This window comes from Anolis sagrei, chromosome 2 (assembly GCF_037176765.1).
Source record: "Anolis sagrei isolate rAnoSag1 chromosome 2, rAnoSag1.mat, whole genome shotgun sequence".
NCBI classification, from domain to species: Eukaryota; Metazoa; Chordata; class Lepidosauria; order Squamata; family Dactyloidae; genus Anolis; species Anolis sagrei.
In genome coordinates, this window is record NC_090022.1 from 166,803,801 (window position 1) to 166,817,437 (window position 13,637).

Sequence of the window (13,637 nt, forward strand, 5' to 3'; positions counted from 1 at the left end):
AAAAGTGACCAGACTGCTCCCTTGCAGATCTGCCACTCCATAGTACACTATCTCTTGCAGAGCATAGCGGGTGAACAGCGTCTCTGTCTGTCACAATTTGAGCATTATTAGGCTGAGTCTTTTATAGAAATATTCTGCTGGTGTAGTCCCAAAGTTGTAAATTAATGATAGACGTCTTCCTGGATCCATCTCAGTTTCCTGGCCAGATGTTGACTCTTTTTGATTGGTGTTGACAAACACAAGGCTTGTGTTGACTTCCTTCTTAACATAAGGGATGTTGGAAACATTTCTGTTATCATTGTCCCAGTACTTATCAGAGTTTACTCTTCAGATCTCATTAACGGGTTTTAATCACAAAGCAGCAGGCAGGTAGTTAGTCATTGCATGCCTTAATATTATACTGGTGCTTCCAAAATACATCCATCCTTCCATTCATTCCCACACATCATATTAAATTCATATTTGTCAAATCTACACATTGAATTTCTTGTGACATTCTCCCTCTTGCATATAGATTTCATTTTTAAATCTATATGCAACATAGAGTAAAGTAACCTCTAAAATGTAGTTGTCTCACATCTCAGTTTCTTAAACCAGAAGTACATTTTCACAATTATCATTACAATTGAATGAACAATTTCATACGTAAACTGAACTTTTGCATATAAACCTTCAAAACATTTGATCAATTAATAAAATAACCTTTCTTTATATGCACAAGATCTAAACCCACGTTGTTCCCAAATGTTTCCTTCTTTGTTCATTTTCATTACATTTCCTTAGCAAAACTTCATTTAACTGTATTTATCATTAACAATCTTTCAAATATATCACATTTCTTTTGACTTCTCATGTTTGTAACTCATATAGACCTTCATTGTTTTATTTCCTTTATAAATCTATGCATCTGAACCGAAATTAAGGTAATCCAAAATGTTTCATTTACTGAACCACTACTGTATCACATTTCCCTTACATTATCATGAGTTGTTAACTTAAACCATAACCAAACCAAATTTTTCCATTTGTATGTTTCCCCAGCATCAATGTAAACCTTTCAAATGTAAAACCTTTATTTAATAGTAGAACTTCTTTCAACCTTAAATTAACCTCTCTTTGTGTGTGTGTGCTTTGAACCCATTTCCCACTTCATCCTGTGCTGAAAAGCAGTGTTTGCAATTCCTTTCCCCCATAACATCAATGCTCTTGAAATGAGCAAATCCTGTGACTCAACATCCCCAAATTCCCAAATAACTTTGTTGTTCCAGAAGTCTGAGACTTGTAGCTCTGGCCTCTTGCAGCATTGCTTAATTCCAGTAACACTTAAAGAAACGTTTAGCTGAATGTTTCTTTTCTGTTCCTCTTTAAACTCTAAACTTATAAATCACAATATATATGCACTGTTCAAAATTAATTTTGTCAAACTCATGGCAATTTCTTCATCAGGTCTTCCTTTGAGTTGGTAGCTACATTTAGAGTCCTGTAACTTAAACAAATGGTTTTAATTAATCAATAATCAGTAACTTAGATAAACAGACAGAATTAACAAAAGTTAACACTTCCAGATAAAGACTCCCAAATTGGTTGTAACAAATTCCTTCTTAAAAATCTCTTTGTATCTATTTCATTTTTCTCTTTTGCAATAACAAAACTTTCACTTAATTTATTATATTTTGTAGGAAATTCAAATGATTTGGATTTCCAAACAATTTTTTTCCAAAATAAAACAAAAACCCATTTACTAGGCTGATCAATAGGCTGATTAGACTGCTGCCAAACCAAAATGCAACTCATCTACCTTTACCAAGTTGCAAAATCATAACTCCAATTACCTTGTTATTCAACCATAAAATATCTCCTCTAGGTAATGTAATAATACCATTTTGTAACAAGCACCCCATTTTCCTTAGATAGGCTTCCACAAAAAACTTTCAGAAAATAAAACTCAGAATCTCCTCTGATCTTCCTCCTGCACATTTTCCTTTATAATCACCAAGACTCCTCCTGTACCAAAACTTAAAATACATTTAGATCTCTTTTTCTACATTTCAAGGGCAAAACTGCATCTTGTCCTAACTACAACTTTTGCTACATATTTTACCTCTGACCTTTGACACAGAGGCCCCCTCTTCTGTCAATTTGCTTTAAAAACAACTCCAAATTCAAATACTATCTTCCATCATTGGAAAGAATATTCTCTATATTCCCTTAAAAAAAACTTAAACGTATTTAGCCCTTCCATGGCTTAAAAACAACAACAACAACAAACAACTTAGCAAGCTTCTACACCAGTGATCTTTCTCCCCCACTTCATATGGGGATTATGGGGATTCCAATCCATTGAAACCACTCCAGCACAATTCTTTTCTCCCTTGTTCCCTTCTCTTCTGTAATTCTCTGAGATGTTCTGAACACTTTATTTCTCTAAAGCAAGAAAAGTCATTTTCACTACTCCAATTTTTTTTTGTTTCACTGAAAAGAATATCTTACTTCTTAAAGCAAAAGTGTTATTCTTCTCTCATACATATTGATATATTGTTGTATTGATGTTTACTGTTTAATTGTTATGTGATTGCTTTTAAATACCCAATAACCTTGTACTTTGTATACTGAAACTGTTGCTGTTAACCGCTCTGAACTCTCAGCCTAAGGGCTGAGAGGACAAATAAAGTAAGTAAGTAAATAAATAAATAAATAATACTGGAAAAGAATATCCTGTTCGTGGTGCCAAATAATGTTATGAATATCTTTTCCACATTGGAAAAGAATATCCCACTTCTGACACCAATTATGTCATGAATGACTTTTCAATAAACTTTGAAGCATAGGTTCTTTTTATTGCAATTTCCAGTGTGAGAGGGTATATCTCACACCTGGTTGTTTTACATTTCTCTTATTTTTTCTGCTGCTGGCAAGAATCTAAAAACAACACGTATTTGTCTTTCTCAACCTAGGCCTTCAGTATCTCACTTTTAAGAAACTCCCATCCATCATATACTCCCTTCTCTTTTAGTATTCCTGTCCACTCAGTATTTCCTTAATTTCCTGAAGTCAGCTCTCTTAAAGTCTCAAATGCATGTTTGACTTCTCTTAGTCTCACCCTTCCTTTGTATCACAAACTCCAGGAGCACACCTAAGGATCCCACCACTTCCACTCCATTGACCAGATCCTCGGTGTTGGTTAGGATCAGATCCAGATTAGCAGATCCCCTTGTTGCCTCTTTTAAGTTCTGGACAATAAAATTGTCTGCAAGGCAAGTGAGGAATTTGTTGGACTTTGTACTGTTGGCAAAGTTTGTTTTCTAACAAATAGAATTTTAATAATTCTAACAAATATCAGAGTTATTAAAATTCCATGTTACTACTTCCATGTTACTAGTCTTCTTTCTGCATGTTTCATCTGGTCAAGGAGGCTTCATCCAGTTCTTCTGTTTGGCTTGGAGTTGTGTAGACCCATACAGCTACATCTTTTTCAGTCCTTGTTCCCTTAATTCTTATGCAGATGTACTCAGCCTGGTTTCTAGGATTAAAGTCTTGCAACTCTTCTCAGGTGTAAACATTTTTTTCCCAAAGACAAACACTTTTAATGGAAAAAAAAATCATTTCTGAACAGTTGAAGATGTGAGGCTCATGCCTTAACAGCGTATTTCCGAGGAGGGTACAGGCACTCTTTCCGCTGCTGTTTTTTGGTCTTCAGATCCTGTTCATGCTTGGTTAGCCTGCACCGCATGGCACGAGTCTTCTTAGGCCTCAAGTCCAGTGGCTTGTACTTTTTGCCTTTGTAGAATTTCCGGAGGTTTTCCTTCTGGGTTTGGTTAATGACTGTCGGCACCCTGATGATAGATTTGCGAACCACCCGGATTTTGGAGTTTGAAAGCTGCCCCACCAGTTACCTTGGCAACCTGCAGCTGAGATAGGTGTAAATATTTTGACATATAATGCTACTCCACCCCCTCTCCTGTTTGGTCTATTTCTCTGAAATAGGTTATACCCCTCCATTGCTACATTCCAATTACAGGACTCGTCCCACTTTTTCTGTTAAGCCCATTACATTGTAACTACTTTGTTGTTTTAAGAGTTCGATCTCATCTTGTTTATTTCCTATGGTCTGGGCATTAGTATAAAGACACCTAAACCCTTGGAGCATTAACTTTAGCTGTTTGAGTTTATTGTTCCCTAACTGCTTTGTACTTGTTGTGTTTGTTCAATCCTCTCTTTAGCCTTTTGTCTGTTCGCTATGGGCCTTGATAAACTACTATTCCCAAGGATGTCGCCTTCCTCCACATAACCTAGTTTAAAATCTGCCAGATCATATTTTATTATTCATATTTTTCTTTAACCATGCCCAACAAAATATGCCCTTTTCAACATCTTCCAGCACAAGTCTATGGTATTCTTGGTCTGAAAGTTCTTCATTTCAATAGGGTTCACTGTTATGCACAGTTTTGCATATCTATGCAGAGCCTGGGAACATATCCCCTGCAGATACGGTTTTGTAGAAGAGAAACTCATTTACACTTAAATGCTTCAATCTGGGATAACCCATAGTGTTCAGGTGAAGAAACTCAAAGAATTGTATTTTTGCCCTAGCAGTTTACTTAGGGCTTCACTCCTAAAACAAATGCTCATTAGTTTTAAAATGATGCATTTAAAAGCTCCAGTGAGCAGTGCAGGGCAGCTGCCCGCCTCCCTCACCTTGACCCGAAACAGGAAGTGATATTTTATACTCAGCTTACTAGACAACCCCCAAGTTCAGGGATGATTTTCCTGGGTTAAAAAGTCATCTAATATTCCAGAAAATATGGTAGTTGTCAAATATTCTGTTAAATCAAACTTACTGAAATTTAAGTCTTGAATACATTTCAACCCATTTTGGTTTCAGAACCAGCTCAGCTAAAAAAAACCCCAACCTATTTTGATGGGACATATACGGAACTCTTTTTATTTTGAAGTCATTTGACCAGAAAGTTCTGATGTTAGTTTTTAGATTATTATTATTAATGCTTATGACTTTTAAAACTACGATATCCTTTTTCTCTTGAGGAACTGCATGTTGCGCCCCAGAAATCCAGAGCTCTGATCTCCTATCAGGATGTAGCGATGTTCAGACGACTCTCCAGACCATGAGGTAAGAAGACCATGTGCTGTTCAAAGTCAGATGACAGGTATGAAGAAGCAGTGCTGAAGCTAAACTTTCAGTATAATTGTTTCCAAATCTGAATCTGCTAAAGCCAACTGTGGCTGCTAGATACATGGGATATTCATTTACTTATGTTGGTTTGGTCTAGCTCTCTTTTAAGTTTGTAGTAATTATTTCTGTATCAATTTGTTGAATCATGAGTTTATAATAGGAGCTTGAGTCATGCCATGTTTTCTTGAGATATATCATGTTGTATCTCTGCCAGTTATTTGTGCATCTGCTTATAAAACTATGCATCATCTGAACAATGATGGGTGTTTTCTTGCTTTTAAACATGCTGATATTATTGGCTTTAGTGAAGGCTTCTCAGGAAAATTGTCATTAGCAAGGAATTATCTGTTGCACACTCAAAAATTGCTCTCGTGGGGGAATAATATAGGACTATGGCATATTATTATTGATATGTAATTGTGGTGAAACGCCTGTGCAAGAGGCATGGAAGCTGCTTCTCAACAAATGGGATAGAAGCCCATGTATTACTTGAATTGTGCTACCTATAAATGTTAGATTTGCAAATGTCCATGATACCTTGCTACTTTGTTCCCTTAAATAAAGTTTCTAATGTTTTGAGGGCTTTGTTTCCTGAATGGAGTAAACCTGTATCTGACAGTTACTGACAACTGATGCTCATTGTATTGCAGCATTTAAAATCTTTCCTCATGTAAATAAAAATTACCTGAACTTTGCAGGGCGTCACAGTACCTTCTCTAGATTTTTTTCTGACAGTGAGGAACAAAAGTAACGTCCCCTTTGAACATTGCAGGTACATGCAGCTGGCCAACTTGACAGGCATTCCAGCACTAGTAGTGCCAATTGGATATACTGTCTCAGGCCTTCCCATCAGCCTTCAGGTAACTATTACTTTTTTCACTGGTCCTCACATGCTGTCTTGTTTACATGGTCTATTCTGTGCTAAAGGAAAGAGTGTTTTTGCTAAAGAGATCCGATAGCCAAGGTTTAGGAAAACAAGCAGTCCCCAAATTACGAACAAGATAGGTTCTTTAGGTTTGTTCTCAAGTTGAATTTGTTTGTAAGTTGGAACAGCTACATTTTAAGTGCAACTCCAGAGATAGTAACTCTTTCAGAAATGAATTTCCCTTCATAAGGGTAGATTTTTCTCACTTCATCATGGTGTCTTGTGAAATTGTACATATAGTATTTCCTGCAGCTACACAGTCAGTTGCTGGGGAGAAACCGGAAGGCCACTGGCATCTTTCTGATATTTAAGGAAATCTCTTGGGGACTTCCTGAATTCAGACGTCCTATGAATATAAAATGGCAACACTCTCTGAACCTCCAGGAGTGAAGAGACCGTTCTAAAGGAGGGGATGGATCCTGAAAAAAGGCTGGTAGCACTATATCTTGACATGTGGAACCTAGAAGCAACTTTAGGCAAAAAGTCAAATAATAATAATAATGATAAAGGTGAATCACAACCTAGTCCTTATGAAACCAGAGATATGTCTCAACCACACAAAGGGCACACAATGCACACAGTAATAGCAATGAGAAAGGCTGTCATCCTTTTTTAGATTTTTCTTGCTGCCGCTCCAGGCTCTTTCCAGGCCCAGAAGAAGGAAGATGGGTCACCTTGGGCCTTTTTCCTTCATTTGGTTTGACCAGGGTAGGTTGGCTCCAGGGCAATAAGCTGAAGGTAGCCTCCCCTCCTTGGATCGCACTATCAGCGGATGGAGCAGGTGATTCAGACACCGATTGCTTATTGGGCTGAGTGGGGGGAAGAGGGCCTGCTTGTAAATCAGGTTCTTGAGCCTCAACTTGCAGTTTTTGCGAGTGTGGGGAGTAAAAGAGAGGCAAAGGGGCAAGACTGCACCGTGTAGCCATCCTGAAGCCATAAGAAACACATGGTGTGCCCCTCTGTATTGGACAACTTCCCCCCACAAACTGCACACTTCTTTTAAAATGTGGTGGAAGACATTAGTGGCCTGAGTAGAGTGGTCAAAAGCAGTCCAGGTCAAACAGAAGATTGAGAAAAAGGCATAATAAGGTGCAAGGCACACCCGAGATTAGTCCAGATAGCAAAAGTTGAAGGGTCGGCAGAACAGTAAAATAAAAAAAGGATAGTCATTAAAAGTCAGAAAAATTCCTAAGCTGTTGCAAACACGATGGACAAAAGGAACTGAGGCTGTATTCCCCTTTCATTGGCTATATACTTCCTTGGGGAGTGTGGGCAGGGCTACTGCCCTGAGTCCTCTGCGGGGTGAGAAGGGCGGAATATAAAAACTGTAAATAAATAAATAATAAATATCTAGATTTGAACTGACTGGGCAAGTGCAGGAAATACCTTATGTGCGATTTCAGAGAGACCACGAAGAAATGAGTTCAACATCCAATACAAGCAAGGCATCCAGTTCTCTTTCAAGCAATCACTAGATGTTCAGTCCTCCTGCAGTCTTTCCACCCATCTTTTTTTTTAAATATCCCACCTTACTCCCAGACTGCAGGAATAATACAGCTTACAAAAATGCAGTATATACAATGAAACATACATGTTGAGTCTCTCTTATACAGAAATCTGAGATACTCCACACACGCAGAACACACACAAAAACCTTTTTGCTGTCAGTTGCCCATTTCCACTTTTGGTGAAAGGGGGTAGTCACATATTCAGTGCCCACTGATTTTGTCCTCAAGGAGTAAGAGTGAAAGTGGAAGGGTGAGCATACCTGGAAACGGCCCAGAGGATCAGTGCAGATTGATTGCATTGACTGCTGCATATATTCATCCTCAAGAAAATTTAAAAACTTCCCTTTCTGGCTACTTTGCCCAGAGGGTGGAAAAAGCTGACAGTTGGGGAAATGTTTGTGAGTCTGCTCTTCATAGAGACCTTGTGTGATTTCTACTTCCTTCTCTTCCCCCTGCCCAGTTTCTGTCAGTATTGCAGGAGGCTCCTTCGTGGAGACTGAATGTGTGACTCACCTCCTTTCTCACAATTCCTCATTCACTATGTATATGCAAATATAGGTATTCCAAACTTTGAAAAACATCTGGTCTGAAGCATTTCAGATAGAGATTCAACCTGTGGTTAAATCATACTAACATTAAATGTAAAAACTACTCTCATTTCTTTTAGCTCTGATGCCCTTCTTTCCGGCCAGAGTGCAAATGATCTGTCCCTAAGAGAAGTCTGTCATAATTAACTCTCTCTGCACTCCTTCTCATGCTGTATTTCCGTTATTCACAGATTATGGCAAAGTGGTGGAATGAAGCATTGCTGTTTCGGATTGGCCTGAAGCTGGAGAAATTTCATGACACAATCGCAAAACCAGCTATTTATTATGACATTCTTGGGTAACAGGACTAGCTACAGGATTGCAAGCTTGACCCAGACCAAAACGAGATAGATTATTCTTACAGACTGAGTGACTTACAGCAGGAAATCTTTATAAACAGCACATATAAAACAATAACTTATTAAGAAAAGTGAAATCTTGATTTTGGCTTCAGTTATAGATCTTCTACCAGTCATACCTGGCATACATGCCATTGGATCTTACACAGGCTCATATGTAGCAGAGTATTCATCCACTTTTCTTATTTCCGGCAGATTGTTTTGAGCACTTCTCTCTTGTATTCAACAGAAATAATCCTATCTGCCTCACCATGCTGTCAGTACTTAATTTCTTGTGTAGAACAAAAAGGATTTTATTTCAAGGGCTGACGAATAAGAAAAAAACACTTGGGAAATCATAGAGCTCATTGCTTTGAGTACTGTTACCTAGAATTGTCCCTCTGTTCCAGATAAATAAACTAAACTGCAGCATCCCTATGCCAAAGAAGAAAAACGAGTGGCTTCGTCTTTTTCTCAAGATACCAGGTTACAGCTTGCCTCTGCAGAAAACTGTTTCTAAAGTATATTGCATTGTGCATATAAAGCAGGTTTCCAGGTTAACTACTTGCACTGAGGGGCAGAAATGGAAAAAGCCCACTTGTAACACTCACCTCTTTTAAGACATGCTCAGAATTCTAGATTTTGGTTGAACTACTTTCAAATATCTTTTTGCTGTAGTTTTCAGTGGTGCAGGGTTTAATTTGTATTTTCACCTATTTTAAAACCTTGGGCTTTCAGGAAGCTGTCTCTTTTGAGCTAAATTAAATCAGCAAAATAATACAGCATTAGCTTTCTCTTGAGTTCATATTATGGTAGGAAAAAGTATATTGTCATATATGTTGGATGTGCCTCTAAACCAGGGTGGGGGACTGTGGACAGCACGGAGACCAGTTTTCACCTGTATTGAAACACCATTAAATGAAGATCTTAACTTCAACTTGTAATTGGGAGTCGTGTTTTTCTAAACTGCAACTCTAGCAAATTTCAATTTTTTAGGGGGTCTTATGCAGTCAACAAAAAGCCTTGGGAGTCACATGAGTCTCTGTCCATGCCTGTTCTAAAGGTTGTACAGTCACTTATATACACTGAATTAAAGGAATAAAAGGTAGAGCCAGTCGTGTAAATATTACACTCAAACTAGTCTTAAGCCAGAAAATCAGGAACAATGAAGGCGTGGAAGTATTTCTTAGGAATCATGTTTGAGTAATTATGGATATCGTGTCAGTATTCATTAGGTCAACTTTCCCCACAAAATGCTGTTCTCTTTGCAGTTGTCAGAATTATATATATCGAGGGAACAGGACAGGGCAATGCAAGGTGTAATTTTCTATGTCAAATAAGGTCTACTAGATACTTGAGAGACATGCCTATGCTGGGCTTTAGAAACAAATGTTACTCAATCCACTGTTAGTCCAATAGCCCCGGAATTGAGATAAATTTCATTTTGACATTTTCCTTGTCCTAGTGAATCATATAAGCACACCTGATGTATTCAGCTATGAAATCGTGGATGTCAGAGCCTGCTGAGTTTTCTTGTTTTGGACACCTATCTATGTTCAGCATGACCCTAAAGTCAAGCAAATTTACAGGATTTCTGTGTGTCTGAATACAAAACTGTTCAGAGTATGATTAAAACAGTTGTTCCTACAGGTGGATCAATGCAAGACTGACCCAGAAACAAATTTATGTTCAAACACCACTTATAGTTGAATGCTTGAGACTATTTACTTGGTTTACACAGATCCAGCTCCTGATTTTCCTTAGAATTTTCAAAATGTAGCTGCCATCACAGGTACTCCACACGATTGGATTTCTCAACCCTTTTTACAGTATGTCTACAGAACTGTTTTCAACTACAGTACTTGACATTTTACCACACTCTATTGGAAGAAAGAAACACAACCAGGAGTTGGGATGAGTATTAAAGGATTCACATTAGCATCTCCACTGTGATCCTTTTGGTTTTTAAGTGTTTCCATTTGTTCCCTTGGATAAAGGAAGTGTGTCATACTTCTTGGCCCTTATAGTGGGGGCAAAATGTGAAGGGTGTCCTTACCGCAATGTAGATCTCAACATAGCAATCTGCTGCTCTGCTACTAAAAATGTATCTTGTGTTTGTAAGCTAGATGATACAGTAATGGTCCTTTCTACTACTTTCCTGCACTGAACATCCTAGGTAGCCTGAGACAACAGCAGTGTACAATGGGTCTTCGGTATCCAGTTCCGGACCCTCCAGTGGATACCAAAATCCATGGATGTTGAAGTCCCATTATCTGTAAGGGTATAAAATGACATCCTTTACATAAAATGGTGAACAACTCAAATGAGTGCCAGAAATAACCTGAGGATATGTGAAATGGCAAGGAATGCCTACACATCAGCATAGCGATCACTGTGTTGCAAAATCAAGGTTTGCTTTTTGGATTTTTTTCTCCAAATATTTTGGTTACAACTGTGGTTGTAGACTATGGAGGACTGATTATATATATCTTGTTCTGGAATGTGTCTCCATGCAAAGCCAGTAGCAAAAAAGGGACTGTTTTTATATAAAATTGGTAGTAAACACTGTGTAACAGATGGAGTGACCACACATACAGTCCTCTTGCTTCACATAGATATATTGATATACAGTATATACACAATGATTTTTTTATATATAAAATAACACCTTGTTTATAAAGCGACATTTAATTGCCACTTGGCCCTTCCCCACCCCACAAAAAACAGTAGTATACAAAATATAAAATATTTTTAAATATTTATAAACAGCTGCAAGAAAAAAATAGAACTGTATGAAAATATCCTTCCCTTCCTCAGATAATGAGCTAGTGGGCTTTCAACCCATAGCTGTTGAGAGGATACGAGTATGCTCTGCCCAATACTATCCGGTCCCGCAGGAGTTTAAATAAAACATAGTAGTTGCAGAACAGTATCAGGGCCATGGAGAGCGTGTGGTTCCACTTCTCTGAACGAAGCAGCGAGTAGAGCTGATAGCAGACTACACTGCCTTCAATGAGAATCAGTAGGTTGAGGAGCCGTAATGGATGGTGAAAGAGGAACTGCAAGAGGGAAGGAAACAAGCACTTAGATCACCAATCTGTTTCAGCAGGCAACAAACTCAGCAACACAAGTGGAAAAGCAAAATGTTACACTGCTACAGCTTCAGCTAAACCAGGGTACATTTATCTCCTGGTTCTGACAGTTGCTTTGGGGTCTTTGAATGAAAGTAAGATATGTACAACAAACGGGGGCGGGATAAAACGTTTTGCCGCCTGTGTCAAAAACGTTATGAATGAACACATAACAGCAGAAGTTACTGAATCTGAAACCATCTAGGCAGTGGTTCTCAACCTGTGGGTCCCCAGATGTTTTGGCCTTCAACTTCCAGAAATGCTAACAGCTGGTAAACTGGCTGGGATTTCTGGGAGTTGTAGGCCACCCTGGGGACGCACAGGTTGTACTGTTCTAGGTTGTCTTTTTGGACATCTGAAAGACATGGCTTCAGATTCAATGACTTGAATGATATTAAAACAGCTTTAAAATCATGGGTCACAAAGAAAAACCCTGAATTTTTCCAACATGGTTTTGATGCTTGGGTTAAATAATAGTTCAAATTGATGGTGACTATGTTGAATGGTACTTTTGTGTAGAAGAGAATTCAGGCTATGATCTGTGCCAACTTCTGCTGTTAAATGTTCAATCATAATGTTTTTATGACACAGGAGGCAAAACTTTCTGACTCACTCTCATAGCTCTTGGCTAGCAGATTCTAGCAGAAGGGAACAACCACATTGATTCTGATAACAATTTGAGTTACTCACTAGTAAGCAGCTCTATATTTCTGAATAAGCTTGTGCTGGTTGCGATGAATGGTTACAAGGTTACCCACACTTTTTAATTAATTAATTAATTTAACTTGTATACTGCTACTCCCAATTTGGCTCAGAGCAGTTTACAGAAACAGATTAAAACAATAAAATACAAAATAGGAAACTCCTGGCTTCAAGTCCCAAACACACTTTGTTAGAGATTCAGGATTATCTGCACATTGCACCTACCGCCAAATACCTCTATATATTACCTGTCAGGCTCAGCACTTTTAAATTTTTGTCCATTACCCCTAGGTTTTTAAATGCGTGTCATTGTTTTACTGTTCTATTGTTTTGCTTGATGTTTTATTATTTGTTTTGCTTGATGTTTTATTATTTGCTTATGAGTTTTACTATGTATTGTATGTTGTTGTTGTCGGTGGCCTCGGCCTTTGTAAGCTGCATCGAGTCCTTCGAGAGATTTTGCGGGGTATAAATAAAGTTAATAATAATAATAATAATAATAATAATAATAATAAGCTTTAAAATGACCATAACAATAACAATAGGCAGCGAGAACAGGCATAGCCCAGATTGTTCACCCATCAAAAGCTTGCCGGAAAAGAAAAGTTTTACAGGCTTCAAGATAAAGCCAACTGAAATAGAGTTTGCTTCTGAACATATTTATTTATTATTACTTATTTATTTTGGGACTTTATATCCCATCTTATCTCAACCTCTGCAGAGGGACTCAGGACGGCTAACAAATTGGCACCCCATGGGGCCCACATCAAAAACATAGATACACAATTTAACGGCAATATAATAACAATATAAAACAGTATAAAAACAATCAATCAGTCAGCAGACACCGGTTTAAATAATCAGTTCTATATAAGTCAACATGTCAGCAAGTCAGCCTAATCTACAAATGCCTGATCCCATAGCCAGGATTTTACTTGTTTCCGAAAGGTCAAGAGGGTCGCAGCGGATCTAATTTCACTCGGGAAGGAGTTCCATAGCCGGGGGGGGGGGGGGGGGGGACACCACAGAAAAGGCCCTGTTCCTTGTCCCCGCCAAATGCGATTGTGACAATGGGGGAAGAACAAGCAGGGTCTCTCCAGATGATCTTAGGGCCCTAGGTGGATCGTAGCGGGAGATACGTTCGGATAAGTAAACTGGGCCAGAACCGTTCAGGGCTTTATAGGCCAAAGCCAGCACTTTGAATTGTGCTCGGAAGCTGATAGGCAGCCAGAGGAGCTGGCGTAACAAGGGCGTT

General features: G+C 38.4%; 2 protein-coding genes across 2 annotated transcripts in view; one reads left to right on the forward strand and one right to left on the reverse strand.

Moving 5' to 3' along the window:
* LOC132767959 (uncharacterized) overlaps positions 1–9,003 on the forward strand; it is a 67,244-nt gene extending 58,241 nt beyond the window's left edge. The window contains exons 18-20 of the mRNA XM_060763423.2: positions 5,044–5,128; positions 5,964–6,051; positions 8,403–9,003. Of these exons, the coding sequence (XP_060619406.2) occupies positions 5,044–5,128; positions 5,964–6,051; positions 8,403–8,513 (284 nt within the window). The 3' untranslated portion in view covers positions 8,514–9,003. The remainder of the gene's footprint in view (positions 1–5,043; positions 5,129–5,963; positions 6,052–8,402) is intronic.
* A 2,148-nt stretch (positions 9,004–11,151) lies between these two features.
* TMEM39A (transmembrane protein 39A) overlaps positions 11,152–13,637 on the reverse strand; it is a 39,478-nt gene continuing 36,992 nt past the window's right edge. The window contains exon 9 of the mRNA XM_060763424.2: positions 11,152–11,608. Coding sequence (XP_060619407.1) covers positions 11,375–11,608 — 234 coding nt within the window. The 3' untranslated portion in view covers positions 11,152–11,374. The remainder of the gene's footprint in view (positions 11,609–13,637) is intronic.